The sequence below is a fragment of the Narcine bancroftii genome, chromosome 1 (assembly GCF_036971445.1).
Source record: "Narcine bancroftii isolate sNarBan1 chromosome 1, sNarBan1.hap1, whole genome shotgun sequence".
In the NCBI taxonomy this organism is placed as follows: domain Eukaryota; kingdom Metazoa; phylum Chordata; class Chondrichthyes; order Torpediniformes; family Narcinidae; genus Narcine; species Narcine bancroftii.
Window position 1 is genome coordinate 249,278,809 of NC_091469.1, and position 18,985 is coordinate 249,297,793.

Genomic DNA, 18,985 nt, shown 5'->3' on the forward strand with positions numbered 1-18,985 from the left:
AAGGGGCAGGGGGAGAAGCTCAGGCTAACAGGAAAGAGTCATAGGTAGATAAAGGTGGGAGGGTAGAAGAGAAGAAAAGATGAGGTGATGGGAGAGGGTAGCTCCCTGATTGGAGAGGGAAGGAAGGGGGGGGGGTTGGGGAGCCGGAGGAAAGGAGACAGAAAGATAGGAAAAGGGAGAAAGGAGACAGAGAGATAGGAAAAGGGAGAGACCGAGAGGGGGAGTTAATGGAAATTGGAGAAATGAATATTTATGCATCTAGATAGAAGATAGTGTTGTTCCTCCCATTTACTGGTAGCCTCTGTTTGGCAGTGAGTGAGGCCATAAGCAGACATGTCTGTGTGGCACTGGTGTGTGGAATTGAAATGGGTGGCCAGTGGGTGGTCCTTGCTGTTGCAGTGGACCGAGGACAATGAAATGATCTCCCATCTGCATCCAGACTCTCTGATGTAGAAGAAGCTACATTAGGACCATTGGATACAGTAAATGATCCCTGTTGACTCACCTGGAAATGTTGCTTCAGTTGGATTTTGTTCTATTTTAAGTTGTATTATGTCCATTACATTGATTTCAAATAGTTTTGTCACCACTAACGAGAGGGTGACTGAGCTATGTTTACCTGGTTTACCTTGCAAATTCTCGAATAATGACATATTCCTCTGGCACTCTTCCTGTAACAAAGAAAGGGACTGATGACTCTGCCCTTGTCCATTTCCCCAAAACATAATGTATTCCATCTAGTAATGTGAACCAGTTTGACACTCTTTGTTCACATTCCACCTCTCAGGGTATGCTTGGTTCTCTTCCACCATCTTTAGCCATGCCTCTCCCTGTACCTTTGCATCACGTCAAACTCAGCCTTTTTAGTTTTTAACTCCGTAATCGGATATGTGTTTCAACCATATTTCAAGTCCTACTTCACATTCTAAAACCGACCTTGTGTGGAGAACTAGAACAGGACACCAAAGAAATTAATTCGAGCCCAGTGCTGAGATGTAGGAGAACGAGAAAAGGGCACCATAGTACTGGAGGGTCCCAGCCCAGTGTTGAGGACAGAACAGGGCACCATAGTACTGGAGGGTCCCAGCCCAGTGTTGAGGACAGTACAGGCCACCATAGTACTGAAGGGACTCAGCCCAGTGTTGAGGACGGTCAGGGCACCATAGTACTGGAGGGTCCCAGCCCAGTGTTGAGGACTGGTAGGGCACCATAGTACTGGAGGATCCCAGCCCAGTGTTGAGGACAGGCAGGGCACCATAGTACTGGAGGGCCCCAGCCCAGTAATGAGGACAGAACAGGGCACCATAGTGCTGGAGGGTCCCAGCCCAGTGTTGAGGGCAGAACAGGACACCATAGTGCAGGAGGGTCCCAGCCCAGTGTTGAGGGGCTGCTGTACTGGCTGAGATGCCACCATGTGGATGAGATGTTAAATCATGGCCCTACCTGCTGCCTCTGGTGGATTTAAAAGCCCCCATAATATTTCAATGAAAAGAATTGCTTAGTTGATATTTTTTCTCACCATGGAAGCTCATTGTGTGGATTGGCTGCATGTATTCTGTTTTATCATCATTGCTGCATACTGCAAATGTAGTTCATTGGCTGTAAAGTCCAGAAAGGGTATGAATAACACCGTAAGTGCATCTTTATACATATTTGTTCAATGTTTTGGGGTTCATTCTCTTACTCTTTTGTCACGCCTTTCCCTTATCCATATTAATCTGTCACTTTCCTTCTGTGCTTTATCTAATTTTCTTTATTTGTGAGCTAAATCTTTTCTGAAGCTTCCTTTGTCATCTTGGTAAGTTAGTTGGGAGCTTCATCTCTCCCTTAGGAAAGAGGGTACCCACTCTGTTTCTGAACTCTTTGTGGTCTAGGAAGAATGTACCGTAGAAATTCCCTCTTCCTCTCGCCTTTCCCAGTTCCCTGAATCAGCTTCCAACGTATCCAAGGAAATGGAGGTGCTCGGCGCTGCTGACATGAGTGGAGCTGTTGAATGTGATGATGGGCTGCATTGAAGCTGTGGCTGTACCAGGAGTGAGGGATGCTGGGTGCTTCTGCTTGCATTGAGGTCAGCACCACAGAGCAGGAACTTTGGAGAGCAGAGAAGAAATTCTTCAAACCACCTGTGGGGCCCACAGAGAAATCATGCTTTGGAGATTTTCATGTGTCACCAAAATCGTCTCCACCTGGGAATGGCTCCTTCCTGGTTGTGTTGTGTCCACCATTCCGCCTGCCCTACCAATCTCTGACTCTCTCTGTCTTTCTTTCCTTGCTTGCAAATCATCTTGGGTTGTAGAGTTGTGGAACAAGCACCAGGATGTGAGAAAACAAAAAGCTTTGGAAAAACAGAGTAAGGAATCTGATAACTCAGGCTTGTTGTACAAAGCACTTACTTTTTTTAGCTAGGTGCCCTAGCCTCTTGTTTTCAACCATAGTCTTTCGAAATGTGCTGTAGCCTCATTGCCTCCCACCTGTAGACGCACTGTTAGGGTTGTGTACCTCTTCATCACTTTCCAGCTTCGTCTCTCTTTCTCTCTCTCCCTCCCTCCCTCTCTCACACTCTGTCTCACCCATTAAACTTGAAATGCGGGTGTGGTGGAGTGGGGATGGCTCATTACTGTGTAGTTGCACCGCATGCTTATATACAAGTCGGCCAGTGGGTCAGTCGATCCACATGTCAGTACTGAGTTCTGCTCTTTGTCTTCCATTGCTGCCCAGTGATTTCACTTCACTTTCTGGGGGTGCTCTTTCCAAATGAATGGCTCCTGCTGATGTCATCAGCAAATCATTACTAAATTGGCAATCAAGAGTAGTGCAACTGTCTTGGAATATTGAAGCAGAGGGGGAAGGTAGCAGCTGAGATTGGGGTGCTGTTGAGAAGCAGATAATGAAACACCTTTGGCAAAATTCAACAAATTCTGAAGAGGAAAAATCAGTGAGCATTTGTCTCTGTCACTGGCGACCCAGTGGTAGAGCACAGACTTTGGATGATCACTGGACGAGGGTGAGGTGATTTACACAGAGGGTAGTTAAAATGTGGAATGTTTTACCTGTAACATTTCAAAAGAAAGATGTGGATTGTAGAAGATAACAGGGAAGTGACAAAAGAATAATATGTAGGAAGGCAGTCCCAAATGGAGCTATTTAGTTCTTGTGGTTAATTGTCCCTTTTATTTGGCATAATTGGACTGACCATGCATTTTGGGTTGAACAATTGTCGGCAGTGAAATCTACTTAACAGATTGACATCCCTTGCCGATTTGGTCAATGATGGAGGTGGGATTGTATAGGGCAATGTGGTTTGGTTGGGTGGATGAACTTGCTGAAATTCCAGTGGTTCAGCAATTATAATAATTTGCTCTAATCTGATAGCTGGTGCAAAAGTCGCCCCCCCCCAAATTTGTCGCATTGGAACACAAACAGCTTTAGTCTCTGGTTCCTTTAGAAGCTCTATCACTCTGATGCTGTAGGTGAGAGGCGTGGAGTAAGTGATTGAAGGTCAAGTCGGTGCAATTCATTTATCTCCCTGCATCTATTGCCTGTAGGTACTGAGAGTCCCAAACACCTACCAGACTTCGACCCCGATGAGAAGTCACAAATCAGCGCGGACAGTGGCACGAGTGTAACAAGCTTACAGGTTAGTCCTTGGATCTCATTGGTAAAGTCAATAGAAATGTATGGTATTAAATACATGGAACCGATCCCAAGTTAGAAAGGTGCAAGTGGATTGCAATACAGTGTGGATCCCTGTCCCTCCATGGGGATTGTGGCATGGTTTCTCAATTTAATGTGAATGGAGTTCATTGTGATGTGGGGGTGGTGAAGCCTGGTTTGGGGTAAGGCTCACATCCCTCCAAACCCTCCCTGTTCAGGTTGGCAGACAGCAAACTGGAAAAGGTGGGATAAGATTTCTTGCACTTGCAATGACTTGAGAGGAATCTCTCTGGTCCATTGGCCCCCATAATGGCTTCTCTCCTGAATGTAACTATTAAATTCTCTTTCATACATTGTTTTGCTGTTAACCCACATTGAGGGAGTCACTTAGTGTAAATTCTTACTGTTTTGTATGATCAAGCAGAATGTTGCATGAATTGAAGTCAAAGCTGCTTAATTTTTTAATATTATGTCTTAGACATCTGACACACTGCTGGGAAATAGGATTTCACTTACCCTGGAAGGAGTAGATGGGTGATACGGAGATCAGAGGCCCAAATGATTCACGGTGTAAAAGAGGCAGGGGCCATTGGGGCCTCTGTAAATAGCAAAACGCAAAGATTCACGAGTAGAATTAGGCTATTCTGCCCATTGGGTCTGCTCTGCCATTCAAATCGTGGCTAATGTATTTTTCCTCTCAACCACATTCTCCTGCCTTCTCCCCATAACCTTTGACACCCTTACCAATCAAGAACCTGTCACCATTTACTTTACATCAACCCACTGACTTGGCCTCCACAGACTCATCAGAAACGTCTCCTCAGTTGCAGCTTCGTGCATGGTTTATCAGTTAAAATTCTTTACCCCTAATATTGTGGGAGGGGCATTTTCCTGTATTTTGGAGATGTTTTCATGAGCTATAAATCTCGCCTTCAATCCAGTCTATTTTCGATTCCAACATTATTCATCTCTCCAACAATAACTTCTGTCTTGACTACATGATATCATCTAGCATTGGGGACGGTGAGTGATGAAACAGAACCTACAAAGCAGGCCGAAACATCCTGGATGGCTGGAAGAGGATTCTGGAAATTGGCATTCCGGACTTGGCTACGTGTTTCAACACATGAAATGCATGCATGAAGAGAACCTTATTCCTGCACTAATTAAAAGGTCTTCAAAGCCATAGCCCTTTCATGTGTTGAAATGCCTTGCTTTGAACTTTTTTCAAATTAAACAGTTATTCTCTTTGGTGTTGCTGGTAATACTCCATTCATTGTTCTCTTTTCCTCCTGCCTCTTGCACTCTCCCCTTCCCATCCTCTCAACAATTTTTTCCCCACCTTCCAACTGCGCCAGAAGAGTGACAGCGAGTCTCTCACCAGCTCTGAGCCGCCAGCACTCGCCAGGAGCACCAGCCAAGAATCAGAAAGCAGCACCGTGGTAGGGCAGTGAGGAGCTGGGGGGTGGGCATGTGCATGGTGTTGGTCCCGTGTGACGTGATGAAGCAGCGACCGGCCCCACTTTCCCTCTGTGACATTGGCTTAGAGTAATTTGCCAGTGAGGTTCATGTGTGGTCTGAACCAGATTTATCCCATTGTCAAAACACGAGAAATCTGTAACTGCTGCACCCTGTGTTTGCAGTAAAGGTTAATGGTAGGTTAATGGTGTTCACATCGATAAGGAGAATGGCAGATGTTATTATCGGCAGTCAGGTTTTCTGTTCAATAATAAGCAAGTCAGCATCAGCGACAAAAAATAAATCTGGCCCTCGGTTTTCTTTGAGGAGCTCGAAATCAGAGATGACGCTGACCTCTGTCTGATATGCTGCTTTTCACACAATTTCATCATGAAGCGCCCTTGGTGCAGGAATTCCTGCAAAGTGGGGGGAGGGGAAGGTGGGTGCAGCGGAGGAATCATGCAGACGCTGGGAAACCGAGAAGAGAAAATAGACAACATGGGTGGAGAGAGAGAGAGAGCAGAGTTGCGGTGTCAGAACTGAGGAAGAAGTGTGGTTGCAAGTGTGATGTTGAGAGGTTAAGACCAGGATTGCTAAAAAAGAGGGTTGTTAATGGGACAAGCAGAGAATGCCAATGAGTTGTACATTTCTGGATACTGATAAGAAAATGACATTGGTATGAAGAAACAGTAAATTGATGCAGAATAAAAGCATAGAGAAATGATTGAGCAAATGAGATGCTGAACTGCAAGCTGTCAGAACCTCATAATGTAATTCAGGAAGTCCCAGGACAGATGTTGCTGACTTCATTGGAAAAGGCTTTGAATATTCATTTGGGTTCATTGCGAGTCACAAAAGTGCTGAGCCCTCGAAGGGGGGAGGCAGCAGAAAGTCTGGTTCTCTTGGCAGGATTCACAGTTACGGGAGAACAGAAGAGACAGAGGAGATACACAGAGGACTGCAGACTCAGGTGGCCATTTCCAAATTTTCAAAATGGTGGACATACAGGGTCAGCGTCAGAACAAGTATAATGGGGGGTATTAGGGTAACCAGGGGTTGGGGGGCACAAACTGCTGTTGGAAGACTCTCAGTCGGGGGGAGGGGGGTCGTGTTTATATCGTGTGCTGCCACTGGTGATGCTTATGCGGCGGATGGGGGAGGGGGCAATGCCCGCGAATGCCCCCTGTTGACATCGGCCCTGAGGACATGGTCATATACAGTGTGTTTCAAAAAAAAATGATATAAAGTTTAAACTGTATTGCAAAAACAACAAATGCAAACAGGTGATAGTTATTTTATTAAATAAAAATTCTAACACAAAACTTTTTTGCCTTGATAAATCCAGCAAAAACCGAGCTATATCAACATCAATCAGAAATTATCTGCTTGAGCTCTTTTTCCTATTCAATGATTTATCATTCTGCATTATTACAGACAATAGAGTATAAAGAACAAAAAGTCAACCTTTCTGTCTCCAACTCTCCTCTGCATTAACGTAATGCAAGTTTATGAAATGGTTGACAAACTAGAAGGAGCCTTGCTTGCCCTCCTTCAAAGATCAAAGCCCACCACGCACCACTACTCCACACTCCACTCGACGTCCACTGAAGCAGTCTGCAGAAGATCGCACCAGAACTATGCACCTGTGCCCTGCGCTAAACATTCGTGAATACCCCATCTGTGGCCCCACTGTGCATGCGCCAACTGGCCCAGTAAAATAGCCCACTGCTCATGCACCAGCCGGCACTCACGCACGTGTGCAAGACGAAACATGGTTGTTCATGTCGCTGCATTTGACAGTTAAGGGCACCCCCTTACTCTTTCTGCCTCTTAATTTGCCCTCCATTTTGGGGGGTGTAAGGCCTACTCCCCCAAATGGAGGACAAATTAATGCCCGGCTCGAGGTGGCGCCGGACGGAGGACAGAGTCTTCAAAAGCAGGACTGTCCGGCCACCCTACTGCAGACGCTGGAATCTTGAGAGGCATTTGTGGGAAAGGAGGAGTGGCCAGAACTTCATTGGCTGGATGGATATCAGGACAATGGATCCGTTTCCCAATGAAGGGCCCAGGCCAGAAGCATTGGTTGCCTTTTACTTCCTGTGGATGCTGCCTGACCTGTTAAGTTTCTCCAGCACTTCTATGTGGAGAATGCACCCCCTAGTGGGGGGAACACTTGTAATGATGCAGCTCAATAAAATTCTGATTAGACTACACTTGGAGCATTGCATTCTGTGCTGGTCCCCTCATTACAGGAAGGATGTAGATGCTTTAGAGCGGGTACAGAGGAGATTTACCAGGATTTTGCCTTGATTGGAGAGCATATCTTATGAAGTAAGATTGACATGGATCGAGTTTTTCTCTTTGGAGCAACGAAGAGGATTAAAGGTGACATAATAGAAGTATATAAGATAATGAGGGGCTTATATATCCGAAGTCGTAGTATGATCACCCTGGTACTCAGTTTCTTAATTTAGCCAAGAGACCCAGGCCCTTGCAGATGGGGTGAAGCCATTGGGTTGAGCAGATGGGATTGTGAGGCATCAGCTGATGGGGATCACCGATAATACTCTAGCCCAACACTGGAGGCATGTTCCATATACATCAGCCGCTGCTTCAGTCGTTCTGCCTTGCATCTTATGGCTGAAGATGATCTGAATTAAAGGAGGGCAGGTTCCTTGCATGTGGCTCCTGCTGTTCCAGTGTCACCCCTGGCCTTGATTCTTTCTACATCATTTGGGAATAAAGAACAGTTGAAGCTATGGCCCTTTGGTTGTCTTGTGCTTCACTGCTCCAAGGAATTCCACTTAATGCTTCAAGGATACTTCAGAGCACACACAGATCATTGAGAGTATTTTAAGCAAGCTGTATAATGTGGTGACCAATCTCCCGATACAGGTGCTTGTTTACTTACACACTCATTGTTAACCTGCGTCATTCATAGGGATTTTTCTACCTACAATCCCATTGTTTATCTGACCCTGTGGGAGAGATGACTTTCCCTTTTCCCTCTTCTATTCTTTGTTGACAGTATTTCGGTATTGAAACTCACTGATTTCCATTTTCTATCTGGCTATCCTAGGTCAGTAACAGTTCTGGAGAGACTTTGGGAGCTGACAGTGACTACAGCAGCACTGCTGGTGAAAGCTTAATGGGGAAAAACACCTTGGGGACTAAAGCATCCAGAGGGACTCTCTCTGATAGCGAAATTGAGACCAGCACCGACACCAGATACATATTCGTAAGTCTCTGTTGAAGCTGCTCTGCGATGGGGACCTGAGTTGATTCCCTTTACCCATCCCTTCTTATCTATCTTTGGGTTTGAAGTTCAGTATTAGTGTCCCTCCAACTCCCTGCGATGTAGTAGCTTTACTGCAGGGTAAAGTCTGGGAACAAATTCACACATGGGACCAGATGGTGAGGAGCCCACCATCAGAACCCAGCCCCTGGATTGGGGTCCTAGAATATACAACCAGATGAAGCAGCATTTCTCCAGACTACAGTGCATGATACCCAGCACATAACGATCACATAAAAACATAATATAAAATAAATATGTTTAAACATTCTTGAATAATTTATTGTTTCATTTTTAAGAGACCCAAGGTTACAGGATCATTAATCTCACAGCCTGCAGGAAGAAGCTATTTCCCAGCCTAGCAGTCTTGATTTTGATGCTCCTGTATGTTTCCAATTAACCAAAAACCAATCAACCGAAACTACAAATATCCAAAAGTTTTTTTCGGGTGAGAAATAATGGCACAATTTGGAAAAAAAAGTTGAAATAAATTTACCCACCAGGCTCTAGTGGGGCAACAGGAAATGTTTTACGAAGGAGACATTTGTCCACAGGTTACACATTGAAGGAAAGGATAGCACTGATTATTTATAAATTACTGCAACTTTGTGTTAAATTGCATCGTGGCATTCTCAGAATTTGAATTAAATACTGTGCGCTCTTCCCCTCCTGCCTGAGCCGCCCGAGCCGCGCGGTCTCTCCATCTAATACCCTATCAGCGCCATTGCTGAAATTGAAGAACAATTCCTGTGCAATCTCCTACAACTTGCATTGAGATGAGACCTCGGGCTCCCGGGCAGGATTGGCAGTGGGGAGGTGTCGGGAATCAGTGACCTGCGTGAGGAGGTGTTGGGGATCGGCAACAGCCAACACAAGTATTCTGCTGATACTGGTGGGTTGCTTCAGAGAAAATTCCAGAATATCCGAAAAATCTGCTTAATTAAGATAGGTCTGGTCCCAAGCAGGTAATAGGTTAAAAATACTGTCTGCTGGATGGAAAATGTCTTTAATAATTTTCTGACCCCTATTTAAGCATAGCTCCTTGTGAATGGCATAAATAAAGGAAAGGGAGATCCAGTGATCTTTTTGGCTGTTTTGATGATCCTCTGCGTTGACTTCCAGTCTGATGCTTTGCAGCTACCATATCACACAATGATGCAGCCAGACAGGACGCTCTTAATTGTGTTCCTGTAAAATATTGTCAAGATGAGGGCGACTTGCCCTCCTCAACCTCTGTAGGAAGTACACCTTCCTAACTAAGGAAGTGTATGGGTCGGTCCAGGATAGGCCGTCCGTTATATGCACACTAAGGAATTTTGTGCTCTCCAGTCTCTCCTATCACTAATGGAGTCTCTGCCATCTCACAGGGCAAGTCACACATGCTGGTACCTGGATTCAAGCCACCTAAAGGTGGCATTGGGAGTCCACAGCCTCCTGGACCCCCAGAAGATGCCAGCCAGAGAGTCTACCTGTATGAAGGACTACTGGGTAAGACAAATCCTGTCATTGCTGTTTAAAATGATCAGTGCTGAGTCGGGGAGAAATCAAACAGCTCTTTATTGTCTGGGCCCCAAGACCTGTGTGGTTTCAGGGCAGGCATGTAAGCATATCTCCTGCCCCTCGTCATCCTGGAAATGAAGGATCTTTTCCCACTGAGGTTGGGTGTGACAAGAGGAACTGAGTTAATGGGGAAAGGTTAAATAGGTTAGGACTATTCCCAAGAGAATGAGGGGAGATTTGATATACAAAATTTTTTCAAGAGTGCAGAGTAAATCCAAGCATGTTTTTTTCCACTGAGCTTGAGTGAGACAAGCACTAGAGGACATGGGTTAAGGGTGGATAGTGAAATGTTCAAAGGGAACATTGTGGGCACTTCACACAGAGCCATGGGAGTGTGGAACAAGCTGCCAGCTGAAATAGTGAATGCGGGCTCAATTTTGACATTAAGAAAAATTTGGATAGTTGCACGTTATTATAGTGCCATCTGGCCCTGTCTGTAAGGAGTTTCTGTTCTCCTATGTCTGTGTAGGGTCCATCCCGGTGCTCTGGTTTCCTCCCACTCTTCAAAATGCATGGAGGTTGTAGGTTAATCGGGGTATTTGGACTGCATGGGCTCATGGGCTGGAAGGGCCTGTTACTGTCTGCATGTCTAAAGGTAAAATGTAAGTTACATGGATGGGAGCAGAATGTAGGTCTGTGGTCCAGATGCAGGTCATGATGGGCTGAAGAGCCTTTCTGTGCTTCAGTGCTATGGTTCTATGATCTAGGTTAAAGTCCAGTGTCATCATGCAGGTAATGGTGAATGGGCGGTGAGGTGAGCGAGCACAGAGGTGGGGGGTCAACCTATAGGCTGTCTCATTGGGGGTGGGGAGGGAAGGGTCAGATGCAGGGCTCGTACTGGGGACAGGGTGGTAATGATGGGATTGTATTCCGGGGATGGGGGCAGGGGTAGGAAATTGGGTTGCTGTGACATTGGAAAGTTATCACACTTCCAGTCTATGATGGAACATTTACAAATATGCAGGATGCTTCTGTTAAAAAATGAGTGTGAGTACCCAGCATTGAGTTTATGTTGCATATAATGGGATCGCAAACAGATTCCGCTTTCTGAGTGCTTCCTCTGTAAATGGTGCGAGTGCTTGAGAGAGTAAATCGAGGATTTTCCTGCACTGAAGCAATTCAAGACTTGCCGTGTGTCCTCTAATGAAATGGTGCCTTTGTTCCAATGTAACTGATATTGTGTGAGGTGTTTATGTTGCATTCTTTATGAAGGAGTAAAACCCCACGTGTGATCCTGCCTGATGTATGTAACTAAATGCTGGAGTCTTTTCCTTTCTGCCTGCTGCCTGGCTCGCTTGTACTGGATACCTGCAGGGAGAGACAAGAGCTCAATGTGGGACCAGCTGGAGGATGCGGCCATGGAAACCTTATCTATGAGTAAAAAATCTCTTTGACTGCCTGCGTATGGCTGTGCATGACTAGCCGCTGCATGAATCTGGATGATCTCCAATCATTCACAAACGGTTCCAACCTTGTGAACGTCACAGCTCCGCTTCTTTCTGCTTCAATCCATCCTTTGTGTTCCTGTCATCCTGCCATTCGCCTGCTAGCCAGAACACATTTGATATACTGCTCCATATCTCTACGTCTCTACATTCCTCCGTCTGTCTTTCTCTCTCCCTCCCCCTCTCTACCCTCTGTTTCCCTCTCTCCCCTTCTCTCTCTCCCCTCCCCCTCCCCTTTCCCCCTCCCATTTCCCCTTCCCCTCTCCCCCTCCCCATTCCCCTCCTCTTCCCTCTCCCCCTCCCTGCCCCCGCCCCCTCTCCACCCTCTTCTCCTCCTCCCCATTTTACCCCCCTCCACCTCCCTCGCTCTTCCCCATCTCTCCCTCCCCCCTTCCATCTCTCCCACCCCACCAAAAAAACCCCATTGGACCTTATTTCCAGCCCCCTACCCCATCATGCCCCGCTAGACTTCATCCCTTCTCCTGAGCCCGTGCTTCCTGCTGCTTCACCTGCATACATCCCTTCTACAGCCACTCAACTGATCATGTCCATTCCTGTACTCTACCCTTTTCTCCCATTCCCTACACCTATTTTCCAGGGATCCTTGCCACATGTATTCACCCTTGGCCCTCTGCCTCTTTCCTGGGCTCTAACCTATTTGTGTTTGCTCTCTGCCAGCATATGGGAGAACAAGCTGGGAAGTCACCTGTGAGGAATCACGTGTGACGCATTGGAGATGTCGCACGTTCACATAGTGTTTAGTTAGTGCTCCTTTGCTTTTCACTGCATGATGTTCATGGGGAGTGTTTAAGACTGGAGTGAGGAGCCAGTGTGGCTATACTCTTTGGCTGGGGTATGCCTGGCCCATTTCTCCATCTAGTTCATTGATTTCCTCCCCCCCCCCCCCCCAACTCCCCCAATGTCATATCTCCACTCTGCTCCTCTCTGGTGGGAGGGCTACCCAAAGTATTGCATTCCGTTCTGGTCACCTCATTGTAGAAAGGATATAGATTCTCCAAAATCCTGTTATCCGAAATTTTTAAAAAAATTTAAAGTCTCCATCAGGGCTCTGTGGTTTGTAAGAGATTCCTTAAGGTGGTATGTGAGTGGACATAAAAAAGTTGAGGATCATTGGTTTAAGGTGAATGGAGGAAGATTTTGAGTATCAAAGGCTTTTTTTTATTCTCAGAGTGGTGGGCGCTGGGAATGTATTTTCTGGGATGGCGATAGAGGCTGCTTCAGTGTGTGTGAGGGAGGGAAGGGTTAGATTGTTATGGAGTAGGTTTATATTGGTCATGCACAAAATCATGGACTGAAGGGCACTGTGCTGGAATGTTCCTGTCTTTGCCCCTTTTTCCCAACACTGGGGTGAATGCCTCCATGCTCCCCTGTCCTGTGCTGCTTTTGTGTAGTGACAGTGTCCCTGTCCTCTCGCCAGCAACGTGTATGCTTGAGGTAGTTGTGGGGGGGAGGGGGGGTCTCGGCACACGCTCCTGTTGTACACAGTCTCTGAGGGTCTCACCTTTGTTCCTTAGGCAAGGAGCGCTCGATGCTGTGGGACCAGATCCAGTTCTGGGAGGACACCTTCCTCGACGCCGTGATGCTGGAGAGAGAAGGAATGGGTATGGACCAAGGCCCACAAGAGATGATTGACAGGTAGGGTGGTGTGGAGACTGGACCATGGGTCAAGGGAGTGGTTGGTTGTCCCTCTGTTGATCTCTTGTTTCTTCCGCCCAACCCCTACACAGGTACGTGTCGCTGGGGGATCACGATCGAAAGAGACTGGAAGATGACGAGGACCGGCTCTTGTCCACGCTGCTCTACAACATGATTGTGTACATGCTGATGGTCAAGGTCAGCCCTTCTCCAAGGGCCAGTGCGAAATGTGCCATTTCCAATCCATGAGCCCACCCAAGTGCAGAACTTGTACAGGAGCTGGCGGGTGGGGTGGGGCTAGGCTGGGGAGTGGGCGTAAACTGCAGCTGCTCTGGGTGTGGGGGGATGGGAAAGGGGGCTGGGCTAAGAGGCTGTAATGGTGAAGACTGGGCTGTGGGATGAGGGAAGGCTGGTGGTGGGGTGGGAGAGGGCTGAGTTGAGGGATGGGGCGAACTGGCTGTGGGATGGTGAGGTCTGGGGTGGTGTTGGGGGTCTGGGCTGGGGAGAGGAATAGAGGGGGGCTGGGATGAAGCCGTTCCCTGACTACTCCGCATTACAGGTGAACAAGAACGACATCAGGAAGAAGGTGAGGAGGCTGATGGGGAAGTCTCACATTGGTCTGCTGCACAGCCACGAGGTGAATGATCTGCTGGACCGCTTGCCCGAGCTGGTGAGTGTAGCCATAAGGGTGGGGCATAGACCACTGTAGTACTCATCAGAGGGGAGAGACCCCCCCCCCCACACAACCCATCAGGTGACACCCACAGTGCCCAAGGAGGGGGGAATGAGATCCCTGCTGTGTCCATCAGGGAGGAGGGCAACCCCCGCCGTGTCTGTCGGGTGGGGAAACACCCCATGCCCATCAGGAAGGAGAGGCCACCGTAGTGCCCACCAGTAGGAGAGGATCCCCTGCAGTGCCCATGGGGGGAATGAAGGGAATCCCTGCAGTGCCCATTGTGGGGAGGCCCCCGCAGTGCCATGTGGGGAGGGGACCCCCCAGGACCCACTGGAGGTAAACCCAGTGCACATCAGCAGGATGACCCCTGCAGTGTCCACCAGCAAGGGAGGGAAATCCATACAGTGCCTACTGGGGGGCAGGGGATCCGTGCAGCGTCCAGCAGGGGAGGGGAAGGTGGGAGGGATAGGCCCCCAGAGAGAGTGGGGGAAGCAAGAACAAAGGGAGGGACTCATTCCCAGGACATAGGGGACAGGCCCTAGGTTGGAGTGAGGGGGATGGGCCCAGGATGGAGGGAGGCAGGGGGCAGCCAAGGGCAGAGGGATGGAGATGGGCTCAGGATGGAGGGAGGCAGAGGGCAGTCCAGGGTAGAGGGAGGGGAATGGCCACAGAGCAGACGGAGGCAGGTGGCAGTGGATGAGGGAGGGCCCAGGTCAGAGGGACGAGGGGAGCAGCCCAGTGAGGTTCCCTCCCACATTTTATTCAGGCACATGCCTGATTTTTGGCTCTAAAAGGGGAGCCCAGGTTGAAAGATCAACTGCCTTTTACTTGCTGTGGATGTGCATGACCTGCTGAGTTTCTCCAGCACTTTTTTTGTGTATTGAGCTGGCCTCTAGCATCTGCAGATTTTCTTGTGTACCTAGACAGGAGAAAGTGTTGGTAAACTTAGCAGGTCGTGGACCATCCAGAGGGAGTAAAAGACATTTTGGGTCAGGGCCCTTTGTCAGGAATGCCAAAAATCAGGCAATTGCCTGAATATAAAGGGGGGAGGAGCAGAGGGTAGGTAAAGGGTGGATGCATGTGAGTGGGTAATAGAAGAACAAGGGAGAGAGGGGTGATGAACTATTGGGTTGAGGTGTGACAACAGAATGCATTCCTTGGGTGCATGCTGTCAGATTTGAGCTCAGAGGGTGTGCCTGGTTGTCACACCCCCAAACTGGGAGGGTGAGGTGTGAGAATCTGAGGTACCCTGGGTAAAGCTCAGCCAGGGTGGGGAGCTGGGTCAATGGCACCAGCTTGCTCCCTCAGCAGCCCTGTGCTTGGTCCGCAGGAGAGCCATGACCTGCACATCCGACCATGTGGTAGCCGTCACATCAAGAAGCAGACCTTTGTGGTGCACGCAGGAACTGACACCAGCGGCGAAATTTTCTTCATGGAGGTAGGGACTAACCCAGTTCACGGTGCACAGCAGAGGAAGGGAAAGGGAGAGAGGAACCACAAGCATCTGCTCCTGCACAGCTCTCTTGCTCTGTCCAGCTTGGACATGTGAACAGGAGCTGGTGCTACTTTGGAGCGGGGTCCCCTCTGTCCCACACAAAGACTATCCTGGCACTCCCCAGGCATCCTTCCAACTCCTGCCGCTGTCCTGCTCTTGCTTTTTTATTTAATTTTTATGGAACATTCCAGCAGACTACAGGCCCTTGGACCCACAATGACCTATATAAATCTACCCAACAATCTAAACCCTCCCTATCTCACACCCATAGCCCACTATTTTTCTTGCATCCATGTGCTGATCTAAGAACTTTGGAATGTCCAGCCTTCACCACCACCCTCAGCAATGCATTCCAGGTTCTCATCGCCCTCTGTTTCAAAAACATACTCCTGATGTCTCCCCTAAACTTTCCTTCACTCACCTTGAACAGATGTCCTCTTGTATTTGCTACTGTCACATAAAGGTGCTGGCTGTCCACCCTATCTCTGCCCCAAATAATCTTGCAGACCTCTATGAAGTCACCTCTCGTCCTCTTCGCTCCAAGGAGAAAAGCCCTAGCTCTACTAACCTTGCTTGTTCATAAGACAAGTTCTCCAATCCAGGCAACAGCACTCTCTCCATCGCTTCCACTTACTTCCTGAAATGAGGTGACCAGAACTGAACTACGATTCCAAGTGTGGTCTAACCAGAGTTTTATACAGCTGCGACATTACCCCAACTAACAAAGGCCAGCATTCACAATCCTATCAAAATGCACGTCAACCTTGAGAGATCTATGGATTTGGACTCCAGGGTCCCTCTTATTTTAATTTAACAATACAACGCTATAGAAAGCCCTTCCAGCCCATAGAACACATGCCACCCAATTCGACCCGCCTAACCAACCAACCCTGTTTGTTTTGGAGGGTGGGAGGAAACCGGATCACCCAGAGGAAACCCATGCAGGTCACGGGGAGAACATACATTTGTATGTTTGTACGGAGGACAGATTCGAACCCCAGTTGCTGGGGTTGGAATAGTGTGGAGCTAACCCTGCCACTCAGTTTTGTTGTGAGCAATGGAATCTACATCCCCGCGGGGCATGTTGGGTGGTTGGAGCACCACGTGGCGTGGCCGTTGGCTGCAGTTGATGGGGCTCCCTCTTCTGCACTCGGCCACAGGTGTGTGACGACTGCATCGTGCTCCGCAGCAACATCGGGACAGTCTATGAGCGATGGTGGTACGAGAAACTCATCAACATGACGTACTGTCCCAAAACCAAGGTCCTGTGCCTGTGGAGGCGTAATGGGCAGGAGACCCAACTCAACAAATTCTACACCAAGAAGGTACTGCCTTCTCCCCTTCCTGCTCTGATGCTCTCCCCCTCCCTCCACTATACCACTCTCGTGACCCGAACTGTTGCTTGCAATCTCCCAGCAGCTCTCCCCTCTCCACCATCCTTTACCAGTGCATCTAACACCTTATTACCTTGTTCCCCGACAGTGTCGTGAGTTGTACTATTGTGTGAAGGACAGCATGGAGCGCGCAGCTGCAAGGCAACAGAGCATCCAACCAGGTAGATGATCCCAGCGATTAGTGAGCAGAACAGGATCCGGTTTCAGGTGGGGCGCTCTGTCGCTGGGCGTGCAAATAAAGCGGGGTGGAATGTGTCATACTGAGGAAACATCACAAATATCTGCAGATGCTCGGGCCGAGTGCAATACACAGAAGTGCTGGGCGCAGCAGGTCACATCACATCCATAGAAATAAATGATCACCAACGTTCTAGGCCTGGGCCCCTCCATCAACTATCAGCAGAAACAGACAAACCCCTAAATTAAAAGGTAGGGGAGGATGGAAGATGGGACAGGGGGAGGAGCACAGGCCAACAGGTGGATACAGATGGAAGGGTAGAGGATGCCAAAGCTGAGAAATGATGGCAGAGAGGGTAGCTCCCTGAGAGGAAAGGGAATGGGATTGTGAGCTGAAGAAAATGAGACAGGGATTGAGAAAGAGAGACTAAGGGAGGGGATTAACAGAAACTGGAGAGGGCAGCGCGGATAACGTAGCGATTGGTCCAATGCTGTTACAGCACCGGTGACCGGGACCAGGGTTGGAAGGAGTTTGTGTGTTCTCCCTGTGTCTGCGTGGGTTTTCCCCAGGGTCTCGGTTTCCCTCCATCACTCAAAAATGAACTGAGGGTTGTAGGTCAATTGGGTGTGTTTGGGCGGCACAAGTTCGTGGGCCGATAAGGACCTGTTACCATGCTGTTTGCTTGCTGCTCATGTGCAGTTCCTCAAATTTGTGGGTGGCCCCGGTTTGGCAGTGATGCCATATTTAAGGGGGTGCAGATATATTACTGTTTTACAGCACAGTCGGAGCTTAAAATGTGTCCTCCAGTTCCTTAAGTGTGCTCCGTTTAATGATTGATTCTCAGCCACATCCTCTGATTTGCTTTGCGTCAACTTCCACCTCACCCTGAAGCATGCTCAATGACCGAGTGTCCACAGCCCTGTGAGGAAGAGTTACAGAGGCTTGTACGGTCAAAGGAATCTTTTATCTTGGTACTGATGCTGGGCCTTTTCTGATGTTTATCATCGAAAGAAGAGTCTCTTGTGACTTGTGCTGATCAGGATCTTTGTGTTTCACCGAGGTTCCCTCTCATCTTCTAAGATGCGGTGACAATAGACTTGTCTGATTAGAACCATAGAAAACTATCGTCCAGAAACAGGCTCTTTGGCCCATCTAGTCTGTGCCAAACTATTATTCTAACTAGTTGCAATGACCATGACCTCCCATTCACATACCTGTTCAAATATTTCTTAAAGATCAAAATTTCTCCCTCACCCCCACTTCATCTGGTAGCTTGTTCCACTCTCACCACTTCCATATGAACTTCCCACTAATATTCCCTTTAAATAATTCACCTTTCACCCTTAGCCCATGTCCTCAAGTTCTTGTCTCACTTAACCTCCATGGAAAAAGCCTGTTTGCATCTATAAATTCTGTATCTAACCTCACCTCATACCCCACATAATTTTGTATCCCTCTTTCAAAATCTCCCTCATTCTCCAATGCTCAAGGGAATAAAGTTCTAACCTGTTTAACCTTGTAACTTTGAGTCCCAATAACATCCTTATAAATCTTCTCTGCACTCTTTCAATCTTATTGATATCTTTCTAATAATTAGGTGACCAAAACATTCCTCCTCCAAAAATCAATCTAATTTCTGTCAAGGTCAATCTTTTAATTTACCCTAAAGGTGTCATTCACATTTTGGGCATGGGGACTAAAACTCCAAGCAGCACTCCACATGTAATCCCACCAAAGCCCCTTCTTGTCTCCGCAACAGATCACTTTAAGCTCCATCAATGTTACCCTCCGAATAACTTTTATCTGCATGTTTGCATCTTGTGTGACATCCAGATCAATTTAAACATTTGATATTGCCTCAGGATTTTCAATGATTCTGTTTCTCTGATTTTCAAACCCTTGTGAATGACATCTTATTTTCCAACGTTGCCTCCTATCTGCTGCCATCTTGCCCAGCTGGTAAACCTAGTGGTAGCTCCTTGCAGACTTTGCATCCATCAGCTTTGTGGCACCAGCAGACATCTACACTGCAATGGCTTTAGGACTAATGCTTGTAAAAGGGCAGGGAAGGGTGTCAGTGGTGTGTGCCAGCCCGAAGATAACCTCGATCCATGCAGTTGTTCCCAATATCTTCAGCTGATGTGGCCATTTAACCCTATTGCCCATACCCTCTG

The 18,985-nt window shown here is 47.9% G+C and overlaps 1 protein-coding gene across 6 annotated transcripts in view; it reads left to right on the forward strand.

The window, feature by feature from the left end:
• madd (MAP-kinase activating death domain) overlaps positions 1-18,985 on the forward strand; it is a 178,129-nt gene that overhangs the window by 123,584 nt on the left and 35,560 nt on the right. The window contains exons 20-30 of one of the 6 annotated variants that reach the window (XM_069894319.1): positions 3,546-3,637; positions 5,013-5,096; positions 8,192-8,350; positions 9,775-9,895; positions 11,282-11,344; positions 12,948-13,068; positions 13,161-13,266; positions 13,628-13,738; positions 15,075-15,182; positions 16,400-16,564; positions 16,722-16,794. In XM_069894319.1, the coding sequence (XP_069750420.1) occupies positions 3,546-3,637; positions 5,013-5,096; positions 8,192-8,350; positions 9,775-9,895; positions 11,282-11,344; positions 12,948-13,068; positions 13,161-13,266; positions 13,628-13,738; positions 15,075-15,182; positions 16,400-16,564; positions 16,722-16,794 (1,203 nt within the window). The remainder of the gene's footprint in view (positions 1-3,545; positions 3,638-5,012; positions 5,097-8,191; positions 8,351-9,774; positions 9,896-11,281; positions 11,345-12,947; positions 13,069-13,160; positions 13,267-13,627; positions 13,739-15,074; positions 15,183-16,399; positions 16,565-16,721; positions 16,795-18,985) is intronic. The other 5 variants (XM_069894324.1, XM_069894327.1, XM_069894334.1 and 2 more) reach the window with 5 other exon arrangements.